Source organism: Cuculus canorus, chromosome 14 (genome assembly GCF_017976375.1).
Source record: "Cuculus canorus isolate bCucCan1 chromosome 14, bCucCan1.pri, whole genome shotgun sequence".
Lineage (NCBI taxonomy): Eukaryota > Metazoa > Chordata > Aves > Cuculiformes > Cuculidae > Cuculus > Cuculus canorus.
The window spans coordinates 11,434,403-11,457,350 of NC_071414.1; the positions used below are offsets into that span (position 1 = coordinate 11,434,403).

Below are 22,948 nucleotides of genomic sequence, written 5' to 3' on the forward strand. Positions count from 1 at the left end.
TGCAACCATTCATTGTGGAAGAGAATAGAGGGCCCCACGGGCAGCACCCCACTCCCCCCACAGTCACACCACAAATTTGGTCTTGGTGAGTGAGCTGCTCTTGGTGGCCGTGTCTGCATGGGCCTGGTACCCAATGGTGACCTCCTGCGAGAGGCCCAGGTGCTCCTTGTACACACGCCTGGAGGAGGGAAGGGGCTGTGTGAATGAGACAGTATCAACTCTCCCACCACCTTGCTGCCAGGGACCCCATTCCCTTCAAACCTGGCCCCATACAGACCCCCAAGACCCTCAAAGCTGCATTACCCAATGTGGGTGACTGCCTCCTGGTGCTCCGCTTCCCGGGTCCAGATAGCAATCTTGTCCCCCTTGGCACGAATGTTGATGACTGCCCCACACACCTCATTGCTGTAGTCATCAAACATCTCCCCAATGAGGCACAGCAGCTGCCAGGAGGAGAAGGGGCACACAGGTCAACCCCTGCAGGGGTTCAGCACTGTTGCAGAGGGAAACTCTGCTGTCTGGACCGTGCTGGCCAGCCCGAGAGGGGCCACACTCACCGTGTCCAGCCAGAAACAGTCCAGCTTGGTGTGTCGCTGCTGCTTGGCCAGGGTGATGAGCCAGCGCCCACCACGCATGTTCTGGCTGTCCTCCCACATGGGCTCTATGCCGTCCTAGGGACAGGTAAGGAGATGGTCAGAAGCACCAAGCAACCGGCCAGAGGCAGCTTAGGGAGCTGTGAACACCCAGCCAGTCTTCCCCCCAGCCCCAAGGGCAGGGCACGCTGCCAGCCCCACCAGCACCCAGTGCCCCCCTATCACTCTGGGTGCTGCAGTGGGCTCTGGGGAAGGGCAGTGGTGGAGAAGGTGTTGCACCTTGAAGAGGGAATAGTCACAGCCACACGACAGCTTGCTGGCAGGCTTGATGTGGTCATACAGCCTACATCAGGCAGAGACAAGACACAGAAACTGGTGAGAAGAGGTGCTTCAGGGACCCCAAGCACTCTCCTCTAGCCCAAACCCTCCCACCAGGACCTCTTTGGAAGGGGCACGTTGCCCACTCGCAGGACACTCACGCCCAGAAGTCCTCTACAGTGCTGAACTTGGTGACGAGGCGCAGGTTTGCCTGCCACATCCTATTCTTTTCATTCTTGAAGAACCACAGTGCCCACCTGGAGAGGAAAGAGGGATGCAGGGCATGTGTCAGCCACACTGGAGCCTCTCCTCCAGCCCCAACATCCTCCTCCCAGCACTGGGAGAAGCTGCCCATAGCTGGAACCCCATACCTGTTCTGCAGAGGGTATTTGACCCAGCTTTCTGCCAGGGGCAGCTCTTGCTGCTGAGGCCTCCGCCGCCTCCTTCGCCGCTCCTCTTGCCTCCACTGGGGAAGAAGGGACATCCCCAGAAGCCCCACAGCCACTCCAGCAGGGAGCCTGTGCCACCCAGCCACCTCCACCCCACGACACAGACCCCACAGCCAGGAGCCCCGAGAGGATGGGAGGGCTGCCCGGGCTTTGCCACCAGGAAGAGCACTCACCTGCCCCCCAGTAGCCATCCTTGCCCAGCAGGGCCTCTCCCAGCCTCCCCCGGCTCTTAAATGCCCACAGGTGGGCGGGATGAGGCACCCGCCCCAGCTGCAGCTGGAGGGTCGGGTGCTGGGCGGCAGGTGCTGGGTCTGCCCCTCCCGGGGTGCAGGGAGCTGGGGGGATCCCCCTCTAGGGCAGCGAGCTGGGGGATGAGGGCAGGGGATCAGAGTAGGATGGGATCAGGATGGGAAAGCAGGATGGAGTAAGGTAGGGACAAGCGTGGGGTGAGGACAGTGGTGTGTGAGGCAGGGCAGGATGACACACGGATGGGCAGGATAGCATCAGGATGGGGTTGGGGATGGGATGTGCTGGGGAGGATGGGATTGGAACAACATGGGATAGGAGTGGAAAGGGATGGGAAGAGGATGGGATCAGAATTGGATGGAGTGGGGACAGAGTGGGATGGGAATGGGATGTGATGACATGGGAAGAGGGCATGAGGAGAGGATAGGATCAGGGCAGAATGAGGGACATGAATGGCATAGGGGCAGGGTAGAATGTGGAAAGGGTGGGATGGGGACAGCCTGTAGGTCAGAGGGGATGGGATCAGAACTAGCAGGAAACGGGACAGGGAGAAGGTGAGATGGGGGCTGGAAGTGGTGGGGAGCAGAACAGGATAGCATGAGGACAGTGTAGGATGGGATCAGGATGAGATGGGACAGGGAGAGGGTGGGATGGAGATCGGATGTTATGGGGACCGGGGCAGGATAGCGTGGGGACAGTGTGGGATGGGGTCTGGACGGGTGCCGATGGGGAGAAGGTGTGAGGTGATGGGACCGTCCCGGGGCTGCGGAGCGACGCGGGGAAGACTGCCGGGGGCCGTGCCCGTGCCGTGCGGGGCCGTGCGGGGCGGGGGCGGCCGGGCTCGGCTCGGCTCGGCGCGGCGCGGCGCGGTCGCCTCCGCACATCGCGGCGCGGCGCAGCCCCGGCACAGCCGCACTGAGCCCGCCCCGCCGCAGCCCGGCCCGGCCCGGCCCGGCTCGCCCGTCCCCGCCGACACCGAGACAGGTCGGGAGGGCGGCTGGGCCGGGGAGGTGCGGGGCCGGGGCTGCGCAGGGCTGCGCGGGGCCAGGGATGCGCGGGGATGCGCGGAGATGCGCGGGGCGGGCGGGAGCGGCGCGGGGGGGCCGGGGCGGGGTGAAGCCGTGCGGCCTCTCCCCGCAGAGCCGCCATGGAGGTGTTCATGAAGGGCTTGTCCAAGGCCAAGGAGGGGGTGGTCGCCGCCGCCGAGAAGACCAAGCAGGGGGTGGCCGAGGCCGCCGAGAAGACCAAGGAGGGGGTCCTCTATGTCGGTAAGGGCCAGTCTGCCCCCCGGCTCGTCCCCCGCATGCCCCGGCAGCCCCCCTCCGCCTGCCCTTGCCGGCTCCTGCCTTTGCCCTTGCGTCCTGCTGCCCGTCCCCCGCGGTCCCCGCGTTCCCCTCTCCCTGCGGTGCCCCGAGCCCGGGGCAGAGCCCGGCTCCGCAGCGCCTTGCCCGCAGGGACGGGCTGCAGCCCCCGGGAGTGGGACCGGAGCCCTGCACCTCCCGGGGCTCTGAGCCCGAGGACCCCCGGCTCCTCGCCGAGGATGCTCCGGGCGTAGAGGGACCGCGGTGACTCCGGGTGTGCCCAGAGCTGCAGGGATGGGGACGCGTTTGTCCCCTTCGGAGGGGCCGTGCCCTGGAGCATCCCTGCCGGCATCTGCCCTGCCTCCAGCCGGCCGGGGCTCCTCTGGGGGCCAGGTCCTCGGATGCACCGCGGGCAGGGAGGCTGCAGCTCCCGGCTGGGCTGTGGGGCTGCTCGGGGACGGAGCTGGGGCTGAACCTGCCTGCAGCGTTGGGCACCGGTTCTGCGGGCGCTGAGGCCCTGGAGCCGTTCCCATGGGCAGCGCTGGATGCCTGCCCGGGACCCTCGTGCTGGGCTGGATGGAATCCAGCAGCTCGTGGAGCGCCCCGTGCTGCAGGAGATAACCAAGCCCTGCCTTTCCCCTGTCGCAGACACCCCACTCCCATCCCGCGGGGTGTCCTGGCATCTGCAGGCGGTGTCACTCTGCCAGAAGGGAGCCTGGCAGCGCTGGCATGGCCAGCAGCAGCACCGAGCCCCAGGCTGCGCTGGCTGTGGGGTGTCCTGTGCTGCATTGGCACCAGCTCTAGGTGCAGATCCTGGCTCTTGTGGGAGGCTTTGCTCGGCCGGTGTTCACCCTGCCTGTCTGTGCCCTGGCACAGTGCTGGGCCCTGGGGTCTCTGCCCTGCCTGGGACGCTGCGGTGGCCTTCTGTAGCCCGAGCCTGGGCTTCTGCAGGGACCCAAGAAGCTGCCACAGTGTGGCTGGGTTGGGGTGCACGCAGGGTGTTGCCCTGGTTTGCAGGGTCCCGCCAGGGTCCCGGGCACGGCGCGTGGCAGAGCCGGACCACTGGTCCTTCTAACCCTGACTCTGTCTCTCTCTACCCCCAGGGAGTAAAACCCAAGGCGTGGTGCAAGGCGTCACCTCAGGTATGGTCCCCTCCGGTTCCCCCGCCACAGTACCCCTCTGTCCCGGAGCTCTCCACCGCACTAACGAGATCAGAGGCTAATTGAGGGGCTGATGTCACCCGGCTAAAGCCTCTTATATAACAGGGGCTGCAATGAAGGATTTGTGGCTGCTGTTCACACTCCCTGCCCAGCTGCACAGCAGCAGCTGGGACCCCTCCCCAGTGCCCAGGGGGGAGGCAGGGAGGGCCTGATCCTCCCTAGAGACTCCCCACCAGCGCCCCCCCCCCCCAAGGTGGTGCAGGGCATGGAGCCATGTCCTTGCACCCCTCCCTGGCACTGGGGGGCACTGATGGACACCCCTGGCTCTTGCAGTGGCTGAGAAAGCAAAGGAGCAGGCGTCCCAGCTGGGTGAAGCAGCGTTCTCGGGCGCTGGCAACATTGCAGCAGCCACTGGGCTGGTGAAGAAGGAGGAATTCCCTGCAGACCTGAAGGTGAGACAGCCCCCCAGCCACTGCCATGCCTGCTGGGATGCTGGCACATCCCCAGACTTGGTTGCGAACCCCTTGGCTGCTTCCCAGCTCTGTGGGAGAGGTCCCAAGGGTCCCCATCTGCCCTGCCTGTGCCCAGGGCAGGCAGGCGTCGCTGCTCCCCGTGTGCTGGCTGCATGCATGGCCGCTGTGGACGTGTGCGTGTGCGAGCTCCTGCATGGCGGCTGGCGATGCGGGGCTGGCATTGCATCGCTCCAGCAGCTGCGAAGTGACCTGACAGCTGCGGGAATGGAGGGGCAGGGAGGGGCAGCGGGTTCCCATCTCGCCGCCCTATGAGCCATTGGCTTCCAGCTTAGCCCAAAATAGCATCAGCTGAAGAAATGAGGCCACCGCCGTCACTGCCGCTGCACGGGGGGATCGGCTGCCCCCCTTTCCCTCCTGCCAGCTGCTCTGCCAGCCCTAGGGAGGGGTTACCCAGCACCACCCTCCCCTGCCAGGGGTGCAGGATGCTCCTATGACGCCCCTGGTGCTTGGAGCCTGCCAGGGCCCACACGGTGCCAGCACCATCACCTGCCTGGGGCTGGGAGTGGTGCAGGGACTCACGCACCCAGGACCTGCCTGAGGCTCCTGCCTGTCATCTGCCAGCTGGATATGCTGGGCTATGCCCAGGGTGCCCTTGCCAGCCACCCCTTCACTGCACCCACCCACCCCCCAAAAGGACCCCCAGCATCCTGCGTGCATTGCTGGTCTCTTCCAGGTCCCCATGCCCTGGCAGGGACAGGGAGGGTGGATGCTGTGCATGGTGCTGCGTGCATGAACCCATCCTCCCTTTTTTCCCCTAGGCGGAGGAGGTGGCCCAGGAGGCTGTTGAGGAGCCACTGGTCGAGCCGCTGCTGGAGCCAGAGGGGGAGAACTACGAGGAGCCCCCACAGGTGAGGGGACGGGGTGGGCAGGGCACTGTGGAGAGCACGAGGTGTCAGTGCTCAGAGTGCCCACGGCCATTGCTGTCCGGATCAAAGCTCAGAGCCTGCCTGCTCCCAAGTGCCCAGTGTACGCAGTTTTGCAGCCTTGAAGGCAGGCTGGCGTGGCGCTGGGGGAGACAGGGGCTCTGTACCCGACCTGAGCTCTCTCACCAGCTCTTTCCTTTTCCACCCTACAGGAGGAATACCAGGAATACGAGCCAGAGGCATAATGGACCCCCATCCTCGCCTCTTCCACCAGCAGCACAACGAACCGCCGGTAGCCCCCTGCTCCTCCCCAGCCGGCCCTGGCCGGTGGCCGCACGCCAGGGAGGAGCAGGGGTGCCAGTGCCCTGTTCGCTCACGAGTTCTTCCTCCAGTTCCGTTCCAAGGGACTGTGTCTGTGTCTCTGTACCATGTCTAGCAGTGAGAAAAACCCGCTGTGTCCAAGCCTCTGAGCCCTGGTGTGTGCCTGAGCCGTGGGCGCTGCCCACAGGGGCTGGTGTGTGTGCGTGTGTGCGTGCGTGTAAGTGAAGCCCGGGTTTATCGCTCTGTATCCCTCCCAGCGCCATAAACCCCGGCTGCGTCCCAGCGTGTCTGTGTCTGTACAAAGCATGTTTACCTGCTCGCGGGCTGCTGTACATTTTGCTTGCACGCGTGTCCCTGTGGTTCTGCTCTGGTCATCGTGGAACTATTTTTTTTTATATATCTCTCTCTATCTATGGGTGGACGGGTCCTTTGCCTTTGTGAACCCTTGGTGCCCAAGCCCGCTCCCCAGCCTGCTGGGTGGTGACGGTGCCTGCGCCTCCCCCAAGGTCCCATAGTGCCGACGCTGTGTTGTGACGTGGCATGGATATCCCCCCACCCCAGTCGCTGGATGTGCAATACGAGGGCAGCTGCCAGTGACACAGCTGTCCTCGTGTCCGTGAATAAAGCCAACTCTTGTCTGTAGCCCCCCCGGTTCTGGTTGTGGGTTCCCTGGGGAGAGGGTGTTGCTTTGGCAGCAGGAGTACTTTTGGGAAGAGGAGTGAGTGGCTTGGGCAGACTAGCTGACCCCCTTCTGGTTCTGGGAGTGGGCAAAACTGGATCCTTGTGAGGACAAGATGCCTTCCTGTCTGCATCAGCTGCAGGTCACCGTGCCCTGGGCCTGCAGCCACACTCTGGGCACAGGCAGTGTCCCCGTGCCACCTCCTGTGTGCTGGCTGCAGTGCTTTGCATCTGCAGGTGAGCACAGGGGACCCTTAGGGACTGAGGACCCCAAGCTGGGGCAGGGACAGACACAGTCCTGAGCTCAAGCCCTGGTTCCCTCCCAGGAGCTGTTGTTTAGCTCAGAGAAGAGAAGGCTGGGGAGACCTTAGAGAAGCTTCCAGTACTTAGGAGGCTACAGGAAAGCTGGGGAGGGGCTCTTTATTGGAGAGTGCAGGGACAGAGTGAGGCGGAATGGTTTTCGGCTGAAAGAGGGGAGATTTAGATGAGATCTTAGGAAGAAATATCTTCTTGTGAGGGTGGTGAGGCACTGGACCAGGTTGCCCAGAGACATTGTGGCTGCCCCATCCCTTGGGGGCCGTCGAGGCCAGGTTGGATGGGGCTTTGAGCAACCTGATCCAATGGAAGGTGACCCTGCCCATGGCAGGGCGTTGGAACCAGATAGGCTTTAAGGTCCCTTCCAACCCATTCTATGATTCTATGAGATGCTGGCTCTTCTGGCAGAGGAGAGTCAGGTGCTGGGTGCAGGCTTCCCCCAGTACTCCCTGCAGCAAGAGGTACTGCTGTTTGAGAGGTACCTCCCAGAGATGCACCCTCATCTTGGTCTGGAAGTGCAGAGCAAGGATCCTCTCCCCTGTAGTCCTCACCTTCCTATGTGACAATGCTCTGCTCAGGGATGGGGGACATGGCTGGCACCTGCAGCTCGCTCAGCTGCACTGTGATCACCTCAACGGAAAGTGACCGCCAGGCACCACTGAGTGATGTCCACCACAGCAGGGGGTCCTGTGCCCACCCCAGAGCACCGTCCTTGGGCCTTCATCTCCCCCAGGGCAAGGCCACCAACCCAGCCTGAGTCCCCAGTCAACCTTCAGCCCCACTGAATGTGGCACAGGCTGAGGCGAGAGGCTGGGCTGAGTCTCCCTGCCATGAATATCAGATTAAATCCCCCACCCCTGCTGGCTCACCAGCTTTGCCAGCAAAGAGTGAAGCTGCAGCAGTCAGCACGGACACACAACAGGTTTGCTGATGCCTGCAAATCCCCACCCTGGCTCTGCTCCCCGTGTCTGCGCCAGTTGCAGCAGTTCTTGCAGCACCCACCGTGCATTATTAAATGAACCGAAACGGCTGTTCCTGGGGCTGGCTGTGCCGTGAGCTGCCCCCTCCCCTCCAGCTAGTTGCATTTTTTCCTTACCTTGTCCAGTTCTGCAAGCCACGAGCAAGCCAACCCAACCCAGCACCAGCACAGCTTCCCCCAGTGCCCAGAAGGCTGTAAAGGGGCTCAGGCAGAGGGAGTGCAAGGGCAGAGAGCCAGGCAGCAGGGAGAGAATGGGCTCAAACCAACCTTTTATGGAGGTCAGGATGTACACTCTGCACAGCACATGGTGTTCCAGGCACTCCTGTGCAGCAGGATGGTGACCCTCACCGTGTCACTTGGGCAGCCCTGCCAGATCCTGTGTCAGTAGGTGAACCTCATGGTACACAGTGAACACCTTCTTCAGAGCACACAGGTAAGCAGTGGTTCCCTGGTCCAGGCCCGCGTTGTTCCTTGCCACCGTGGTCATGATTTGCTGGAGGGAGAGGAGAGCTATGAGACTGGTGTGTGCTGGGAGGGGCTGGGGGTGAGGGGTGGGCAGAGGACCCAGAGAGCAAGTGCAGGCAGCACCACATGTGCAAGCACCAGGCCAGATCCTGGGAACATCCAAAGGGGAAGAGGTCACCTCCACAACAAACAACGATGTCAGCTGTTCTGTAGTACCTGGAGCCACCTACAAGCAGGTCTGGAGATGCTCTCCTGGTGCTGCCCCACAGCACCTCCCTGGGGACAGACCCTGCGCCCATGGCTGGGTGCCACTCACACCACTCACGCTGCTGAACACGGCACATGGCTGCTTCCCCAAGGGTGGCATGAGCACACCCACCCAGAAGTGCTGGCACCACCTTGCACCCATGGCTCACCTAAGCAACCGTGCAAAAGTGGAACGCGGGCTCAGGGAGATGGAGAAGGAGAAGGACAGGGACCCAGCAGCAATGAGGGACACCGCTAAGCATGAGGCTTTACCCAAACTGTGGACACAGCCACCTTTGGGAAGGTGTACCAGGGCCTCCCACTGATCCACTGGAATGGTGATGGGGTGATGGGAGGGTGCAGCCTTCAGACAGAGCACAGAACCCTGCAAGAGTCCGCACAGCAGCCGTGGGTGAGCCAGGAGCCCATGGAGGTACCTTGGCTGACTGCTCCACGGTGTAGGCCAGTCCCAAATACATGATGTCCTTCTCTGAGGCCCTCTGAGAGGGAGAAGGGTGAATCCTTTGTGGGAGAAGCTAGAGGCTGGCCTCTCAAATCCATTTATCAAACACAGCCTCTCTACTTGGTTGAAGACCACTGCAGGTGGTTTAAGCTTGGCTTGCCGCCTCTGCAGCTGCCTCCAGCGCAAGGCTTGGCCCCCAGGGGACTCTGCAGCACCCAGCAGCACCCTCAGATGCGCTGTACCACCACACACAGCTTCTCCACTCCACGCCCTCTGCTGGTGGGGCAATAGCACGGTGTGCCGTAAGCTCAGCTTTCAGCACTGGATGGGCAGACAGGAGTGTCCGGGGATGTGAAGCAAGCGAGCCAGGACAACCCTCTGTGGTTGTAGACACTTACAGTCACACAGGCCAGGAGCTCTGAGGACCTCCCCTCCGGCCTTGCCAAGCCACTGCTCCAGGTTGTCCTGCACTGCAAGAGGTGGCAGCTGGATTCCCACTTGTACTTGAAGCTCAGGTAGTCATAGCAAACCTGGTTCAAGTTCTTCAGCCACTTGAAGACGGAAACAGTTATACCACCTGCATTCACATACATATCCTGCCAAAGGCAGTACATGCTTCCGATTTGCTGCTTAGGGTGACCCCAAGACCCGTGACCCATCTGGAGATTCCTCCTCTTCAGCCTTGGGTCCCTCACCACACCCTTGGGCTCTGCCCTCAGGGACAGTCCTGAGGTTACTGGGGTGGCTCTGCAGTGCCTCTGAGCTGAGATACCAGCTGCTCTGACACTCTGTGTGATGTGGCTCGGTTTGCTGTTGGCCCGTCAGTGACCGCAGGACATCCTACCGCTGGCCAGGAGCCCCATGGTCTCCATCACTGCTGCACCCAAGAACCAGGAGGCTTCAGAAGGGAAACCAGCATCTAAGATGTGCTCAGCAGCTGGGGACAAGACTGAGAGAGACACTACATCAACACTGCCTGATCCCAGAGCCCAGATGGATCCACACCTGTGGGGATGACAACACTGTGTGGCCCTAATAGCCACAAGCCCACCATCTCCCCTTGTGCAAGGGGATGGACATACCAGCACGACCAGGATGTTTCTTTGCAGGAATATCTTGTGCGCTGCTGGTGTAGTGGGGGCACTGGCAGCTTCCGCAATCATCCCAGAGCACAAGCAGAGATGAGAAAGGCAGGAGAAACAGAAGAAGAAACCACTGACAAGCTGCTGCCCCCTACCAGGCAACTTCTGGTGGCAAAGGTCTGGGCGCTCCCCTCCCCACTGAAGCTGTTCAGGATGAGCAAAAGCTCAGACCTCATGTTTCACGCAGAATGATTAAAGACTCGGGCTGCAAAAGATCTTGGCAGTGACAGAGTCCCAGGTCCCAGCAGGCCCTGTTCCTTCAGTCCCCAGAGCTCACAGTGAAGGGAGGGAGCTGGTATTCCTAGCAGTCCCCTACTTTTTTCACTCTTAAGTGCTGCCTGTGATTTTCAGTGTCAGCAATGTGACACCAGTACCTTTGAGGACATCATCTCCCCTGCACTGGGAGGAGGATCTGATACAGCAGTGAAGACTGAGGATGACAGAAGAGCCAGCCAAGCTCCTTCCAAAAATCCTTGCTCCCTGCCAGCGAAGGGGAGGGCTCAGGCATTCCTTTTCCCCTGAATTATGTGACCTGCAACGTCTTCCTCGGGCTCTGTCCCTCTGGCACGACAGGTGGGTTGTCAGTGCAGTGATGTGGCGCCTCCCTGGAGTGCTGAGTGCCAGCAGTGAAGGTTCGGGTGGACTGCTGTCGCTCACACTGATGGAGGGCCTGTTGGGAGCATGCAGTGTGAGCGGTCCGTACCTTTGCTTGCATCTGGGGTGCATCCTCCCTCATGAGCTGCTTCTTAATAGCGGCAGGGATGAGGATGTTGCAAGGCACCTCCAGGATGTTGCCATCACTTTGGGAAGCCAATTCTAGTGCCATGGAATGAGCAGGACAGCACTAATGAGCCCAGCCAGCAGCATCGACCGCTGCCCTCAGAGCTGGACTCCGCAGAAGGTGAGGGGCAGCCTTCTTCATGGACATTTCAGAGCCAGGGACTCACACTCCTCCTAAGAACAGGAGCTGGGTTGACGGGGCTCAACTCACCTGCCTATAGTCTTCTAATTTCTTGGGATTGTTCCCTCTGGGATTGTAAATGGGTTTGTCTGTCTCCCCAACACAGAAGCAGTTTGCTTCATACTCGTACAGGTACTTCATGGTGTGCGGCCCCCCCTTTGCCAAAGCCCTAGAGCGACACAGAGCAGAGATGGTCTGAGGAGAGGGAAGTCATGGGGATAAACACCGACAACTGCCCCACCGCTCTGGTAACAGCCCCTCTGAGGAGCTCAAACCAAGAAGCACCAATAGGAACCCCTGATCTATAGCAGTTCTTGGGGAATATTTTGGCTGGATGGAGACTAGGGCCTGCAGGACAGAGATCTCCCTGGCTAATTAGAGGGTTGGGATAAAGAGCCTGTGGGATACAGACTTCTAGCTCAGCCCATCTTTATCACCTTCAGAGCTCCTGGATGCAATGTTCCAAGCACAGCATGCAGTTCAGCTTCTAAGAGCCAATCTCGACATAAAACAGGTCCAACAAGAAACAGAGTCCCTTGGTGGGCACCACTCAGCATCTAGGCACAATCCAAGCAATCCTTCTGCACCTCACACCGAGGGGCTGCGATCGGCTGCTGCAGCACCAGCACAAGGGAACAGACGACTTTGCACTGTCTGCCCCAAAGCACTCACCAACTTGGTACAGTTCTTAAAAGCAACAGTGGCCCCTGAGCCTTCAAAACCAGCCCCTAAACACAGAAAATCATACGCACGGTAGCCAAAGATTTCACCCTTTTTGCTCTCTGCCGTATCAGCAAAGCAGAAGGGTGTGTGTAGAGGAAAGGGATGAAGAAAGGAGCGGTTGATTCCCGAGGGCGCTGCGAGCAGCAGCTCTGGGTGCAGCCTCAATTCACAATTTCTTCCCCCTGGCAGGGATCTGTGCCGAGGAGTGAGCGCTTGAGGAGTGAGCGCTCAGAGGAGTGCAGGAGTGCCAGCTGCAGGCAGGACTCCAGCTGCGTGGTTTCCAGCTGGTTTCTCCCTTGCAGTGGCCTCAGCAGGGCATGGGCAGCTGTGGGCAGAGCGGGCAGGGGATGAGGGCAGCAATGCCTGGCCGGGAGCAGAAGCTCCTGGAGCTACAGCAGGGGGAAGCACTTTACCGCAGTTGTGAGCAGGCCCTGGGCTGCAGGGAAGAGAAAATCCCTCCTGGGAGGAGGATAAGTTAAGGCTGGCATCCCCAGGATCTCACTGAGCCTCCAGGCTGGGCAGCGCCAGCGTGGCCAGACCCATAGAGCACCCAGAAGAGATGGGGGCTGCACCCACAATTGGGGTCTTCATCATGGGTAACATCATGGCTCATTGCAGCCAGTTTGGAGGTGACAGATGTGTGACATTGTTGGCTCTCCACCCAGACTGGCAGAGCCTCCCGTATTTGGCCACCCCTGCTCTGCCTCCTGCGGTGTGAGCAGTGCAGCATCCCTGGACCTCTACACCCAGCAGGTCTGAAAAACTGCTCAAAGGCATGTCAGCTGGTGCAAGGTGAAAAGAGACTTGGGAAATCATGTCCAGGCAGCCCTGAGACTGAAAGCTGTCCTGGAAAAGAAGGGCAGAAAGATCCTGAGAGCTGTATCTGGGCTGAGCACTTGCCTGCAGCACAAAGCTCTTGCAGGGAGGCTGCTGCTGAGGCCGATGCCGTCAGTGCTGGTGATGTTCTTCTCAACGCCATGCAGGACCGGCCAGCCAGGAGCAAAGTGTTGCCTGTGGATGCCTCCCTGGCTGGTGGGTTTTCTGTCTTAGATACCTGGGCATTAATGAGGCCAGAATGGGGAAAGCAAAGGTTAAGGTCTCACCTGGTGCAGGTCCTCTAGAGAGGACTTTCCCCAAGCCCCAGCTTCCCTCATCCTCTCCTAAGCCTCAGTTAACCTAGAGCCACCCACTGGCAAGGGCCTCTGGGCATGAACCCTTGTAGCTCCCACAGCATCCCAGGCTCCAAACCAGCACCGCTGGAGCTTATATGGCCTCTCACCATGTGGGTGGGTGTAGGTGTCAGCTATCCAGAACATCTCATGCTCCCGGGTACTGACATCAGGGGTCAGCACATCAATCCCTGGCTGGCCCTGTGGAGGCAAAAACCCTGTCAAATCGTGTCTTTGCAATTCAGTTGCTTTGCTTCAACTCACAGCATGTATACAGCCAGGTGTTTTCCACAGGCTGGTCATGTCCTTGGGCACACCAAAGAGTTCCTGGCCAAAGCACGGTGCTGCCAATGCAGGGCATGCCCTGGGGGGCAGCGCCATGGCCTCTCCAGCTTCCCTCAGGCATGAATGTATTTGGCTATCGCAGGGTCTTTCCTGTGTCCCTACCCAACACTTTCAAGTAAGGAGGGAATGTAGAGGTCTTTGTCTTGTGATCAGCACCCACCAAGCTCTCTATCACTCCCTGAGGCAGGAGAAACCTTCGCTCTTCCCTGCGATGGCACAGGGCAGTGGGAATGGAAGGTAAAGTGCAGGTGAGACTCCTGCCCAGCAGTGGCTGGGGGCAGCCTGGGCAGCCGTGCTCAGCGCCGCGTGAGGCTCCCCCTGCTCTGGGTTCCCTGGGCAGGCAGAGCAGAGCTGTGAGCAGAGAGCAGAGTGCCAGGGCAGCGGCTACGGCATCCGGCAGCTGCCCTGCCTGCACAAGGCACACCCTGACATCTCCAGGGAGTTAATTCACAGGAGCTGGGGACCCTGGATCGGGAAAATGAAGAGATGTGTGAAGTCCTGGTCCCTTTGCTCACTGCCCTCCTGACCTCTCGCTGATTTGCACCTTCTCCCAGCACAGCAGGCAGCAGCGTCCCTGCTCCAGACTCCTTTGGTGTGTGTGTGGACAGATGCACTGACCCATAAACCAGAGTCCACCACCCCTCTCCCTGCCCTGAGCTGATTTTCGCAGTCACTGGATGAGTGTTACTCACTACAAATGCCTCTCCCCGCTTGTCAGAGTGCATCGCTGTGATACACAAGGAAAGGGAGGGCTGTGCAAATGGAATTATGGGCTGTCAGTGACACAAAGGGAGGAGTGAACTCACTGAGTGTTTCCTTGGATTGATCCTTACACCCATCATGGCAGCACCAAAAGCAACATTTGGAAAAGACCAAGTCAGGCAGACAGATGTTCTCCACCTGCTCCCCAGGGGAAGGATGTGACCTCAGCAATCATGACCTTGGTGAACCCAGGCAGGAGCCAGCTGCTTCCCCACGCCACACATGGCTCCCACTAACGCCACTCGGCCCCTGTGGAGCAGAGCTGAAGGCAGAATGGCATACAGACACGGAGCCTGCCAGCATCACCAAAAGCCAGAGCTGACTCCATGACAACCCAGGCACAGAGACTGCATCTGAGAAGTACAATGCTTGACGCTCCCTGATTAATGCGAACATCCCGAACTGCAAGTGGCGTGTTCTGCAGCCACAGCAAGCCTTGCTCTCAAGCATCCATGCCTAGAGGAACATCCTGCACTGCCAGAGCACTTCTGATTTTCAAAGCATCTAAGGAGCTTTTCTGACTCATGGTATCACAGCCCCATCCCGTGCCCAAGCCACCACATGCTTTATGTTCCCCTTGTACTTACCCACTCCAGCGAGTTTTTATGTCATTAATGCAGCCAGGGCTTTTACTTCATCGATGCCAATTGAGCTTCTGAAATGAACCCCTGGGAAAGGAGAGAGAAGAAATGAAGAGTCCATGCCTTTTTACCACAAATGGCACAGAGGCATTGCAGGAAAGGCTTTGACTCTTCTGAAACAGCGGCATCCAGTCACAATAGGTGATCAGCATTGGTTCAGCTAGATCTGCTCCTTCAGATCCCCATAGAATGGAAAGCAGGTTCCTAACAGCCATCCATCCCATGGATATGGGCCTTTGGTGTGACGGCACCTCAAAGAGCATAGCTCAGCACGGCAAGAGCCTCAGGTGGAGGGATGTGAGTCTGGGACCCCTCAGACACAGAAGAACTGTCACTGCTTTGAGGTGTGTTTAGGGCAGTATGTGGTGTTTAGGCTGAGTCAAATGCACAGTGGTGGCTTCCAGCTGCACTGTCGTTGTGTGAGCAGCTGGGCTGCAGCTAAAGTTGGTAAAGCCAAAGACATTATCCTCCTGGGCACCTCTGTACGCATCCCAACCACCATGGTGTTAACACAGAAGCCCCCAGTTCAGGCTCCCTTCTCTCTGAGCGAGGCAGGGGTGAGCCAGCAGAGCCTCACACACAGGGCTGGGTAGGGATGGAGATGTGTGTGCATAGAGGAGCTGAGAGCCCCTCTCCCACGGCGTGCACAGCCCCACACCACCATCCTAGCTGTGCCTCCCTGTGCCCCCTACCCTGCCCGTGCCCCCAGCTAGCCCTGGGGCTGTGTCCCTGCTGGCACCCAGTGCCCCACCTGCACCCCAGAGCATCCAGGGTGATGTGCTTGGCCATCAGGCTGCGGTTTCCCTGCCATGGTGCCCTCCCACCTTGCAGGGCTGTGTTTTGGGACACCTGGCGCAGAGGGTTCTGGTAGGGATCAGATCTTCCCCAGCACCTCTGTGCCATGGCAGCTGGGAAGGCAGAGTTGTTTTTAGGATGCTTTTGGCTCTCCTGGCAACATCCCTGTCATCTTAAGGCACTTGCAGCTCGTGGGGCACCCGCAGATCCTCGTGCCTGCAGCATGGCCTGGCCCAGGGAAGGGAGCCCAGGGGACAGCGTGGGATGCACGGCTGCGGTTGGCAATGGGAGCCTGGTGCCCCCAGGCATCCTCTGCTTCTTCCATTTGCCAGCACCCCATCAGCTCATCCTCCCTGCCTGCAGATAACAAGGGCAGCCACGCGTGAACGCGGCGCAGCAGTGAGCAGCCATGGGAAACACATCACCTTCCTGCTGGGCAGCCTCAGAGGGGTGACATCCCTCAGCCAGGTCCTTTCAGCTGTGTTCCAACGTTTGCTGGCACAACCGAGCACCAGTGATCCAGACAGCACGGAACCAAGCCCGGGCCGAGCTGTGTGCCGAGCCCGTGTGCCTGCCTGCACGGCACATATGGGCGCCATCGGCACGCTGGCGGCTGTGCGGGAGCCCGGTGCGTTCACGTGGCGCTGCCCGTGCTGGCGTGGGAGGTGGGCCATGGCGCCAAGGGAGGGGGCTGCCATGCTACCTGTGCCGGCACCCCCTCTGCCGAGGGAGGATGCGCTTTTCAGGCAGCTGCCTGACTCCTCGTGCGCGCCAGCAGCGCGGGAGTGCGTTGCCAAGGCAATGGGGACCATCTTACTCATCCTCCTCGCTATTGTTCTCCTGCCAGCCCTGAGGTGCCCCGGTGGGGAGAGGAGGAGGAGGATGCAGCTGGCCTGGGATGAAGGCTGCCGGCATGGAGGGAAGGATGCTCCCTGTGACCCCCCTGGCCAGCCCCAGTGGGGATAGGGGTGTGCTGGGTGCTAAAATGACAATAGGGAGAGCAGCTGCTGGCCGAGCAGAGAGCAGTGAGTGGAAGCAAACATGAGCAGGATGCGGCCCCGCAGCCCCCTGCCCTGTGGCATAGTCCTGGTCAGGGGACGGGGACATTTCGGTCTCCTCCTCTGTCAGGACGTGATCCTGTCTGCTGTGTCCCTTGTCCTGCCCAGGGTCTGTGCCCAGGTTTGGGTCTGATCCCCCACAGGGCAGCATGGGATGTAAACCCAGACTCACGCCCCACACCATGCTCTGCACTTCAAGTGGACAACCGGGTCCAGTGGGGCCACTGTGTTCCTGCTGTGGGACTGGGATGAGCACACAGGGCTATGGATGAGGACAAACACCTTGAGGGGGGACACAGAGATGCACTGCTTCCCCATAGAAGCTCTGGGGTGCCCAGCGGTGACACCGGGGTGCCCTGCTCTGCCCCAGGGAGGGTAAACCAATGTTTCTTATTTTATTTCCATATCCTGCCTTCCTATTTTTAGCCTTCAGGGTTTTGTTCCAGCCTGGCTGTTTACTGGAAGGAGCATTTCCAACCTCCCTTGTCTCCAAGCAACCAGGTGTGCCAGCTCCCATCGTGCTGGCCTCACCCTATAGATCTATAGGGTCTTCTTGGGGGGGGTGGGGGGTGGGCTGATGTTAACCCTGAGATGTGGGAGCCCCCTGCCTTGGGGTTAACCTTAGCACACACATAAGACACCCCACTGACCCTATTGATCCATAGCTCCTGCCCCAGGGCTGTGATCCCCAGAACAGAGATGGGATCCTGATGCTATAGGGTGATGGGGGGCAGATGACAGGGGGTGATGGGGGGCAGATAAGGGGTGATGGGGGGCAGATGACAGGGGGAGCTGGAGGGCAGATAACAGGGGGTGACGGGAGGCAGATAGAGGATGATGGGGGGGGGCAGATGACAGAGGATGAGGGGCCAAATAGGGGGTGACGAGGGGCAGATGGCAGGGGGAGCTGAGGGGTGATGGAGGGGTTTTGGGGGGTGCAGGCGAGGCGAACAGGCTGCCTTCCCCCCTCCAGCGTGAGCGGGAGTGCGTGGGAAGGAGTTAGACAAAGCCTGAGCCCGGGAGCAGAGGCAGGCGCTGCCGGGAGGGAGACGGGGACGTTCTCCCGTCCTCCCCCACCCTCGGCCGAGGGGTGCGGGAACCCCATCTCCATCCCCGCCGGCCGGCAGGGGCGCAGCCCCCTCCCCGGTGATGCCCGGGAGGGAAGCGGCCGTCTCCATCACCAGGTAGGGACGGGACGGGGGCTCCGTGTCGCCGTCCCCGCCACCCCCGGGTCCCCGCCGAGGGTCGAGCCCTCCCGGGGGGCGCGGGCGGGTGATGCCCGGGGTGCCGGGGGCCGCGGGCGGGCGGCGGGGCGCAGTCCCGGTGCCGCCCCCGCTCCCCACGCATGCTCCCGAGCGGAGCCGAGCGGGACGGAGCGCAGCGAGCGGCGGCCCCGGGGCGCACGTGGCCGCACCGGTACCGGCACCGCGGGGGGGGCTCGGAGCGGGGAGACGGGGCTGCGGCGGGCGGGCGGGCCCCTGTGCACACGCGTGTGCGCGTGTGCCCGTGCGTGTGTCGGTCCGTGTGCCCGTGCGTGTGCACACGCGTGTCGATGAATGTGCTCGTGTGTGCACACACCCATGTCCGTGCATGTGCCCGTGCCTTTGCACACGCGTGTCGATGTGTGTGTCGGTCCGTGTGCCCGTGCGTGTGCACACGCGTGTCGATGCATGCGCCTGTGTGTGCACACACCCATGTCCGTGCATGTGCCCATGCCTTTGCACACGTGTGTGCCCCTGTGTGTTTACACGCGTGCTGATGTGAGTGTCCGTGCCTGTGCACATGCGTGTTGATGCATGTGCCTGTGTGTGCATACACCCCTGACCGTGCATGTGCCCGTGCCTTTGCACACACGTGTGCCTCTGTGTACACGCATGTCCGTGTGTGCGCCTGTACCTCCGTGTGCACACGCATGCTGGTGTGCATGCCCATGTGTGCGCACACCTGTGTCCGTGCGTGTGCCCATGCCTGTGCATACGCATGTTGATGTGTGTGCCCACACGTGTCAGTGCGTGTGCCAGTGCCTCTGCGCGTGCACACATGCGTCGGTGTGCATGCCCATGTGTGTGCACATGCATGTCGAGGGGTGTGCCCATGCCTGTGCATATGCATGTCAGTGCATGTGCCAGTGCCTCTGCATGTGCAAACACCTGTCAGTGTGTGTGCACACACATGTTGGTGCGTGTGCCTCTGCCTGTGCACATGCATGTCGGTGTATGCGGGTGTGCCCATAGCCATGTGCCAGCATGTGCGTGTGTACATGTGTGTCTGCGTGTGTGCACATGTGTGTGCTGGGGCTGGCAGCTCCTCCGTGGAGCAGCAGCGCTGGGGCAGCATACCCAGCCTCGGCGCCCACAGCCCCCCAGGACATGGGGTGCTGTGTTGGGGTGCAAGGCAGTAGGGACACCCTGGGAACAAGGTGCTGCATGGGAAGGCAGCGATGGGGGTCATTGTCCCCAGGGTACCCGAGGCTCCTGGGCAGCCACAGGGGGTTGATGCCAGCCTGGTCCCCACTCCTGCTGCTTCCCTCTGTGGAACTCGCTTGGCTCCAGCAGTGGGTGCTTGGCTCTGCCCTCTCCAGGACCCACGAGTGGCTGTGGCCGGAGGCAGGAAGCGTCCCACAGCTGTGGGACAAGTGCTCCCACTCCGGAGGGACTTGCTGGCACTGGCAGGGCTGCGTGGCTCTTGGAGACTTTGGGGCTTCCCACCATGCTCCTGCTACAGGGCTGTCCCATGAGGCTGCGGAGGGTTTGGAGCCGGTTGGGTGACACCAACCTGTGTCCCCAGCTCTGCCTGGGGTGCCTGCCTGTAGCCAGTTCTGTGCAGCACAGACAGAGCTTGGCACACCCTCGACACGGGATGTAGGTGCTGAGCTGGGGGTTCCCATGGCCGGGGGACACGTGTCACTCCCATGTCCGGGGACGCTGGTCTCAACAAGTGGAGGGAAGAGCTCAGGCTGTCTTGCGCCCGTGCTGTTCCCTGCAGCCCCCTTGGCCCCCAGGCTTACTGTTGCCACGCACTGCACCCATGGCAGGTGGGGGTTGCTGAGCCCCGCCAGGCTTTCAGCCCAGTGCCCAGCGCTGTGCTCCAGCTGCTGCTCTCCCTGTACGGGTGCCTCTGCCACATATCCCCACTCTGGCAGATACCGTAGTGCCTGGATCCCGCTCCTGGTCTGGCTGCACCAGGGGTAGGCTGGCTTTTACGGTAGGCAGCCGACACCATTCCTTCCTTGCCATGGGGATGGGCGCCAGGTGCCACCACACGGGCTGTGCCGGGGCCCGTGGGTGCGCTGGGCGTCCGCCCAACCTGTTGTCACAGGTGGCATGGAGAGGAGTGGTTGGCAGCCAAGGAGGGGCAGGAGTCTGCGCTGCTCTTCCATCACTGCTCCATCCTCTCTCTTGCAGACCCACGGCAGGAGTAGCATGGGAGAAGCCTTCCTCAGGCATGGGCAGCGCTAAGGAGCCCGAGGGGCTGCAGCTGCTGAGCCGCCAGGTCGGGGCCGAGGACGCTTGTGAGCCTGGTGCCCGCTCCCCTGGCTGCCCAGTGGCGGGTGAGTGCCTATCCGGCTCCGGCTGTGCCACGAGGACCTGCTGTGCGGTTGAGCTGGAGGCCCAGGACACTGCGGCCAGTCCAGAAGCGGAAAAGGTGGCACCATCGCTGACGGGACCGGCGCCCAGCACGCTTCTCCCAGACAGCAGCACGGAGCCGAGCGTGGTGGCAGCGATGGGGAGCTGCAAGGGACCAAGCAGCGCTGCCCCTGCCTGTGGGCCCACGGGGATGGGGGTCCCCAATGACCAGAAGGAGAACGCAGCCCCTGTGCCCATCCTGCCTGAGCCCTGCCTCAAAGCACACAGCAAGGACGCAGGAAGTGGAGCGGCTCCTGTTAAACATGTGGCATTTGTGGAGCCCGGTGCAGGCGCTGGAGCAGCTGAGCTGCCAACTCAGCAGCATCCTCAGACTGGCACGGGGACATCCCCGGATGCTGTGCCACAGCTGGAGGGCTGTGAGGTTCCCAAGCAACCCCAGGGGGGAACGGCAGACGCTCCCAGCACCAGCACTACAGGGAGCGAAGCCCAGAGTGAAGCAGGGCCAAGCCCCACCACCCTGAACCAGAGTAGAGCCGAGGGGAGTCCAGCCCAGTGTGTGGACGCCGCGAGCAGCCAGCAGCCCCGGACATCCAAGCTACTCTGTGAGTCCTACTCCTTCGAGGTGACCCCACCGCAGGATGCTGGGACACAGGACATGGGGACACAGGTGGACAGCCGAGCATCCCTGGTTTCGGTGGCCTTGAGCCCCATGAGCCCCCCAGGTGGAGCTGCTGCCTTCACCTTCCCCAAGAGAGAGCTGGGATCCACTGCCCCGCCGCGGCCAGAGCCCTCTAAGAAAGATGCAGAGATGCAGGTGTCCATGCCCGTGGAGACTCGCTCGGTGGCCACAGGGCCCATGACACCAGTGGCCAAGTCCCCGCAGACCTCATACCCCGAGGTGCATGTGAAGGGGACAGTGGTGGAGGAGGCTCCAGAGCCCATCCGGGAGGTGAGCTGGGACGAGAAGGGGATGACGTGGGAGGTGTACGGGGCTTCCATGGAGGTGGAGGTGCTGGGCATGGCCATCCAGAAGCACCTGGAGAAGCAGATCGAGGAGCATGGGCGACAGGTAGTGATGACCCCACAGAGCACCCGTGCTGGCTCCATCAAGGGAGCCCCCAGCAAAGGCGAGGCCAAGAGGCAGCCCAGCGTCTTTCGGGCTTTGCTGCAAAACGTCCGGCGGCCCCGGTGCTGCTCCCGCACCGGCCCTGCTATGGAGTGAGCTGCCACCTGTGCCAGTGGGGCACGGGTGCCATGGGGAGTGGTTGCTGCCCTTGCGTTCTGAGACATTTGCTGCCAGTGTGCAGGGCTCCTGAGGCTGGAGTGGGCGGTGGTGGAGCACTGCACACTGGGGGCAAGGCGTCTCTTTCGCTCGGAGTCCCTCTGCCAGCCTGGCCCCATGGAAGTGTCCCGGGACGTGAGGCTGGTGCCACATCTCTGTGCTTGGTGGCTTCTCTTATTGTGAGGAAGCACGTGGCTCCTTCCAGCCAGGGGTGGCTTCTCCTGGGGCATCTCCTACCTGTGGCAGAGGTCTGGTTCAGGGTGGGCACAAGCAGGTCACTGCTGGCTCCCCTGAGCTTTGGCCTGGCTTGCGCCCTGGGCAGCAGCATCGCTCCCCATACTGGAGCGACGCTGGTGCATCACAGTGCCACCACTTTGCCTGCCCAGGGCTTGGCCGAGATCCAGTCCATGGCCACGCACACGTGGGTCCCTGCGGCTGCCCAGGGTGGGGATGTTCAGCCCTGCCCACCCCAGCCCTGTCCTCTCTGGTGCCATGGGTGCCCCAGAGCTGGAAGGACATGGCCACATGGGGCACCAGGACAGATCTCAAATGGGAGAGGCTGAGGCCAGCCACGTCTGTGATGGAGAACCACTCATCACTGTGGCTGGAGGCACGCAGGAAGCCTGTCACCAGGACCCCCAGACCCTGTGCCTGGGGACCAGCCTGGGGGGCAGCCGTCAGAGCCAGGGCACATCCTCGCCACGGCTGGTGGTGGGGATGAAGCCTGCCCTGCCACCGGCCCCGTCCAGCCTCTCCAGTGCCAGAGAGGCCCTGCATACTGGAGACGTGGGCACGTGTCCCTGTGCGGGTCCCTGCAGCGCCACTGACTGCTCTCCCCCACGGCAGCCAGGGACACACTGGCTACACAGCGCTGCCACTTTTTACAGCTGGGGTTTTACAGGGTGGGGGGTGGGGGCTTTTATTGGACCGTGTTTGCATTTTTGGAGCTTTTTAAGAGACACTTTCAGCCGTGCACATCCTGCCTGGAGTCACCTCCTCCCCGGTGGCCTGCGGGGCTGTGACCTTTACAAACACTTTTCCTACGTTTCCTGTGCCCCGCTGGCTTGGAGACCATCTGGAGCGAAGGGTTGGCGTGCAGGGGCTAAGCATCCCTGTGGCCAGGGGAGCATCCCTGTGGCCACCAGCACCACATCCCACAGAGACACAGGACCTGGTCCCTTCAGCCTGGCCCCACACAGAGCACTGGCCCCGCAGTGCCACGGCGAGGAGGGGCCCAAGCCTGTGCCCAGTGCCTGATGGACAAGAGGCTGCAAACTGGGGAGGTGGGGGGGGCAGGGTGTGCTTGGGGAGCTGCACCATCCTCTCGAGGAAGAGGTGCAGGAGGGCTTGAGGTGCCAAGGGCACCAGTGCAGTTGCATCCCCTCTTTAAGGGGCAAGTCTTGCCCCCCCCCCCCCCCAACTCCTGTTGTGCATCCTGGGCTTGTTTTGGCCTTAGGGTTGTCTTTTGACCCGGGGAAGGCTGCAAAGGGCTCACTAACGTGCAGGTCTGCAGCCAGGGCTGCGGCCGGTGCCTGCTCTGTGCTGCGGTGCTC

The 22,948-nt window shown here is 61.4% G+C and overlaps 4 protein-coding genes across 6 annotated transcripts; 2 read left to right on the forward strand and 2 right to left on the reverse strand.

Annotated features, from left to right (window-relative positions):
- EIF4E1B (eukaryotic translation initiation factor 4E family member 1B) lies at positions 1 to 2,086 on the reverse strand. 2 transcript variants are annotated; one of them, XM_009568100.2, is made up of 7 exons: positions 1,534 to 2,086; positions 1,283 to 1,377; positions 1,073 to 1,168; positions 873 to 936; positions 558 to 671; positions 304 to 443; positions 1 to 178 (listed from the first exon to the last, which is right to left on the reverse strand). In XM_009568100.2, the coding sequence occupies exons 1-7, from the start codon at positions 1,549 to 1,551 to the stop codon at positions 64 to 66; spliced, it is 642 nt and encodes a 213-aa protein (XP_009566395.1). In that variant the 5' UTR covers positions 1,552 to 2,086; the 3' UTR covers positions 1 to 63. The 2 variants fall into 2 exon arrangements, with proteins under 2 accessions (XP_009566395.1, XP_053935939.1); XM_054079964.1 differs by having other exon boundaries at positions 1,283 to 2,086.
- Positions 2,087 to 2,430: 344 nt separating this feature from the next.
- On the forward strand, positions 2,431 to 6,426 carry SNCB (synuclein beta). The gene is made up of 6 exons (XM_054079618.1): positions 2,431 to 2,590; positions 2,747 to 2,874; positions 4,011 to 4,049; positions 4,401 to 4,519; positions 5,359 to 5,448; positions 5,676 to 6,426. The coding sequence occupies exons 2-6, from the start codon at positions 2,754 to 2,756 to the stop codon at positions 5,706 to 5,708; spliced, it is 402 nt and encodes a 133-aa protein (XP_053935593.1). The 5' UTR covers positions 2,431 to 2,590; positions 2,747 to 2,753; the 3' UTR covers positions 5,709 to 6,426.
- Positions 6,427 to 8,108: 1,682 nt separating this feature from the next.
- Positions 8,109 to 16,142, reverse strand: LOC128853617 (glutamate dehydrogenase 1, mitochondrial-like). The gene is given in 11 exon segments (XM_054079715.1): positions 8,109 to 8,249; positions 8,905 to 8,989; positions 9,337 to 9,400; positions 9,403 to 9,526; positions 10,013 to 10,092; positions 10,775 to 10,872; positions 10,874 to 10,916; positions 11,060 to 11,202; positions 12,259 to 12,322; positions 13,036 to 13,126; positions 16,044 to 16,142. Coding segments are annotated over 11 exon segments (1,032 nt in total).
- Positions 16,143 to 17,502: 1,360 nt separating this feature from the next.
- Positions 17,503 to 22,028, forward strand: GPRIN1 (G protein regulated inducer of neurite outgrowth 1). 2 transcript variants are annotated; one of them, XM_054079713.1, is made up of 2 exons: positions 17,503 to 17,710; positions 19,931 to 22,028. In XM_054079713.1, the coding sequence occupies exons 1-2, from the start codon at positions 17,676 to 17,678 to the stop codon at positions 21,333 to 21,335; spliced, it is 1,440 nt and encodes a 479-aa protein (XP_053935688.1). In that variant the 5' UTR covers positions 17,503 to 17,675; the 3' UTR covers positions 21,336 to 22,028. The 2 variants fall into 2 exon arrangements, with proteins under 2 accessions (XP_053935688.1, XP_053935687.1); XM_054079712.1 differs by lacking the exon at positions 17,503 to 17,710 and adding an exon at positions 17,856 to 17,942.
- Positions 22,029 to 22,948: the final 920 nt, after the last annotated feature.

Bases quoted from the DNA above. Each gene is read 5' to 3' on its own strand.
- EIF4E1B (XM_054079964.1), bottom strand. From the start codon at position 1,551: ATGGCTACTGGGGGGCAGGTGAGTGCTCTTCCTGGTGGCAAAGCCCGG. The intron at 1,169-1,282 runs GTATGGGGTTCC...TTTCCTCTCCAG, and splicing joins AAATACCCTCTGCAGAACAG to GTGGGCACTGTGGTTCTTCA. The intron at 672-872 runs GTGCAACACCTT...ACCTGTCCCTAG, and splicing joins GTGACTATTCCCTCTTCAAG to GACGGCATAGAGCCCATGTG.
- SNCB (XM_054079618.1), top strand. From the start codon at position 2,754: ATGGAGGTGTTCATGAAGGGCTTGTCCAAGGCCAAGGAGGGGGTGGTC. The intron at 2,875-4,010 runs GTAAGGGCCAGT...CTCTACCCCCAG, and splicing joins GGAGGGGGTCCTCTATGTCG to GGAGTAAAACCCAAGGCGTG. The intron at 5,449-5,675 runs GTGAGGGGACGG...TCCACCCTACAG, and splicing joins ACTACGAGGAGCCCCCACAG to GAGGAATACCAGGAATACGA.
- GPRIN1 (XM_054079712.1), top strand. From the start codon at position 17,872: ATGCTCCCGAGCGGAGCCGAGCGGGACGGAGCGCAGCGAGCGGCGGCC. The intron at 17,943-19,930 runs GTACCGGCACCG...TCTCTCTTGCAG, and splicing joins GGGCGCACGTGGCCGCACCG to ACCCACGGCAGGAGTAGCAT.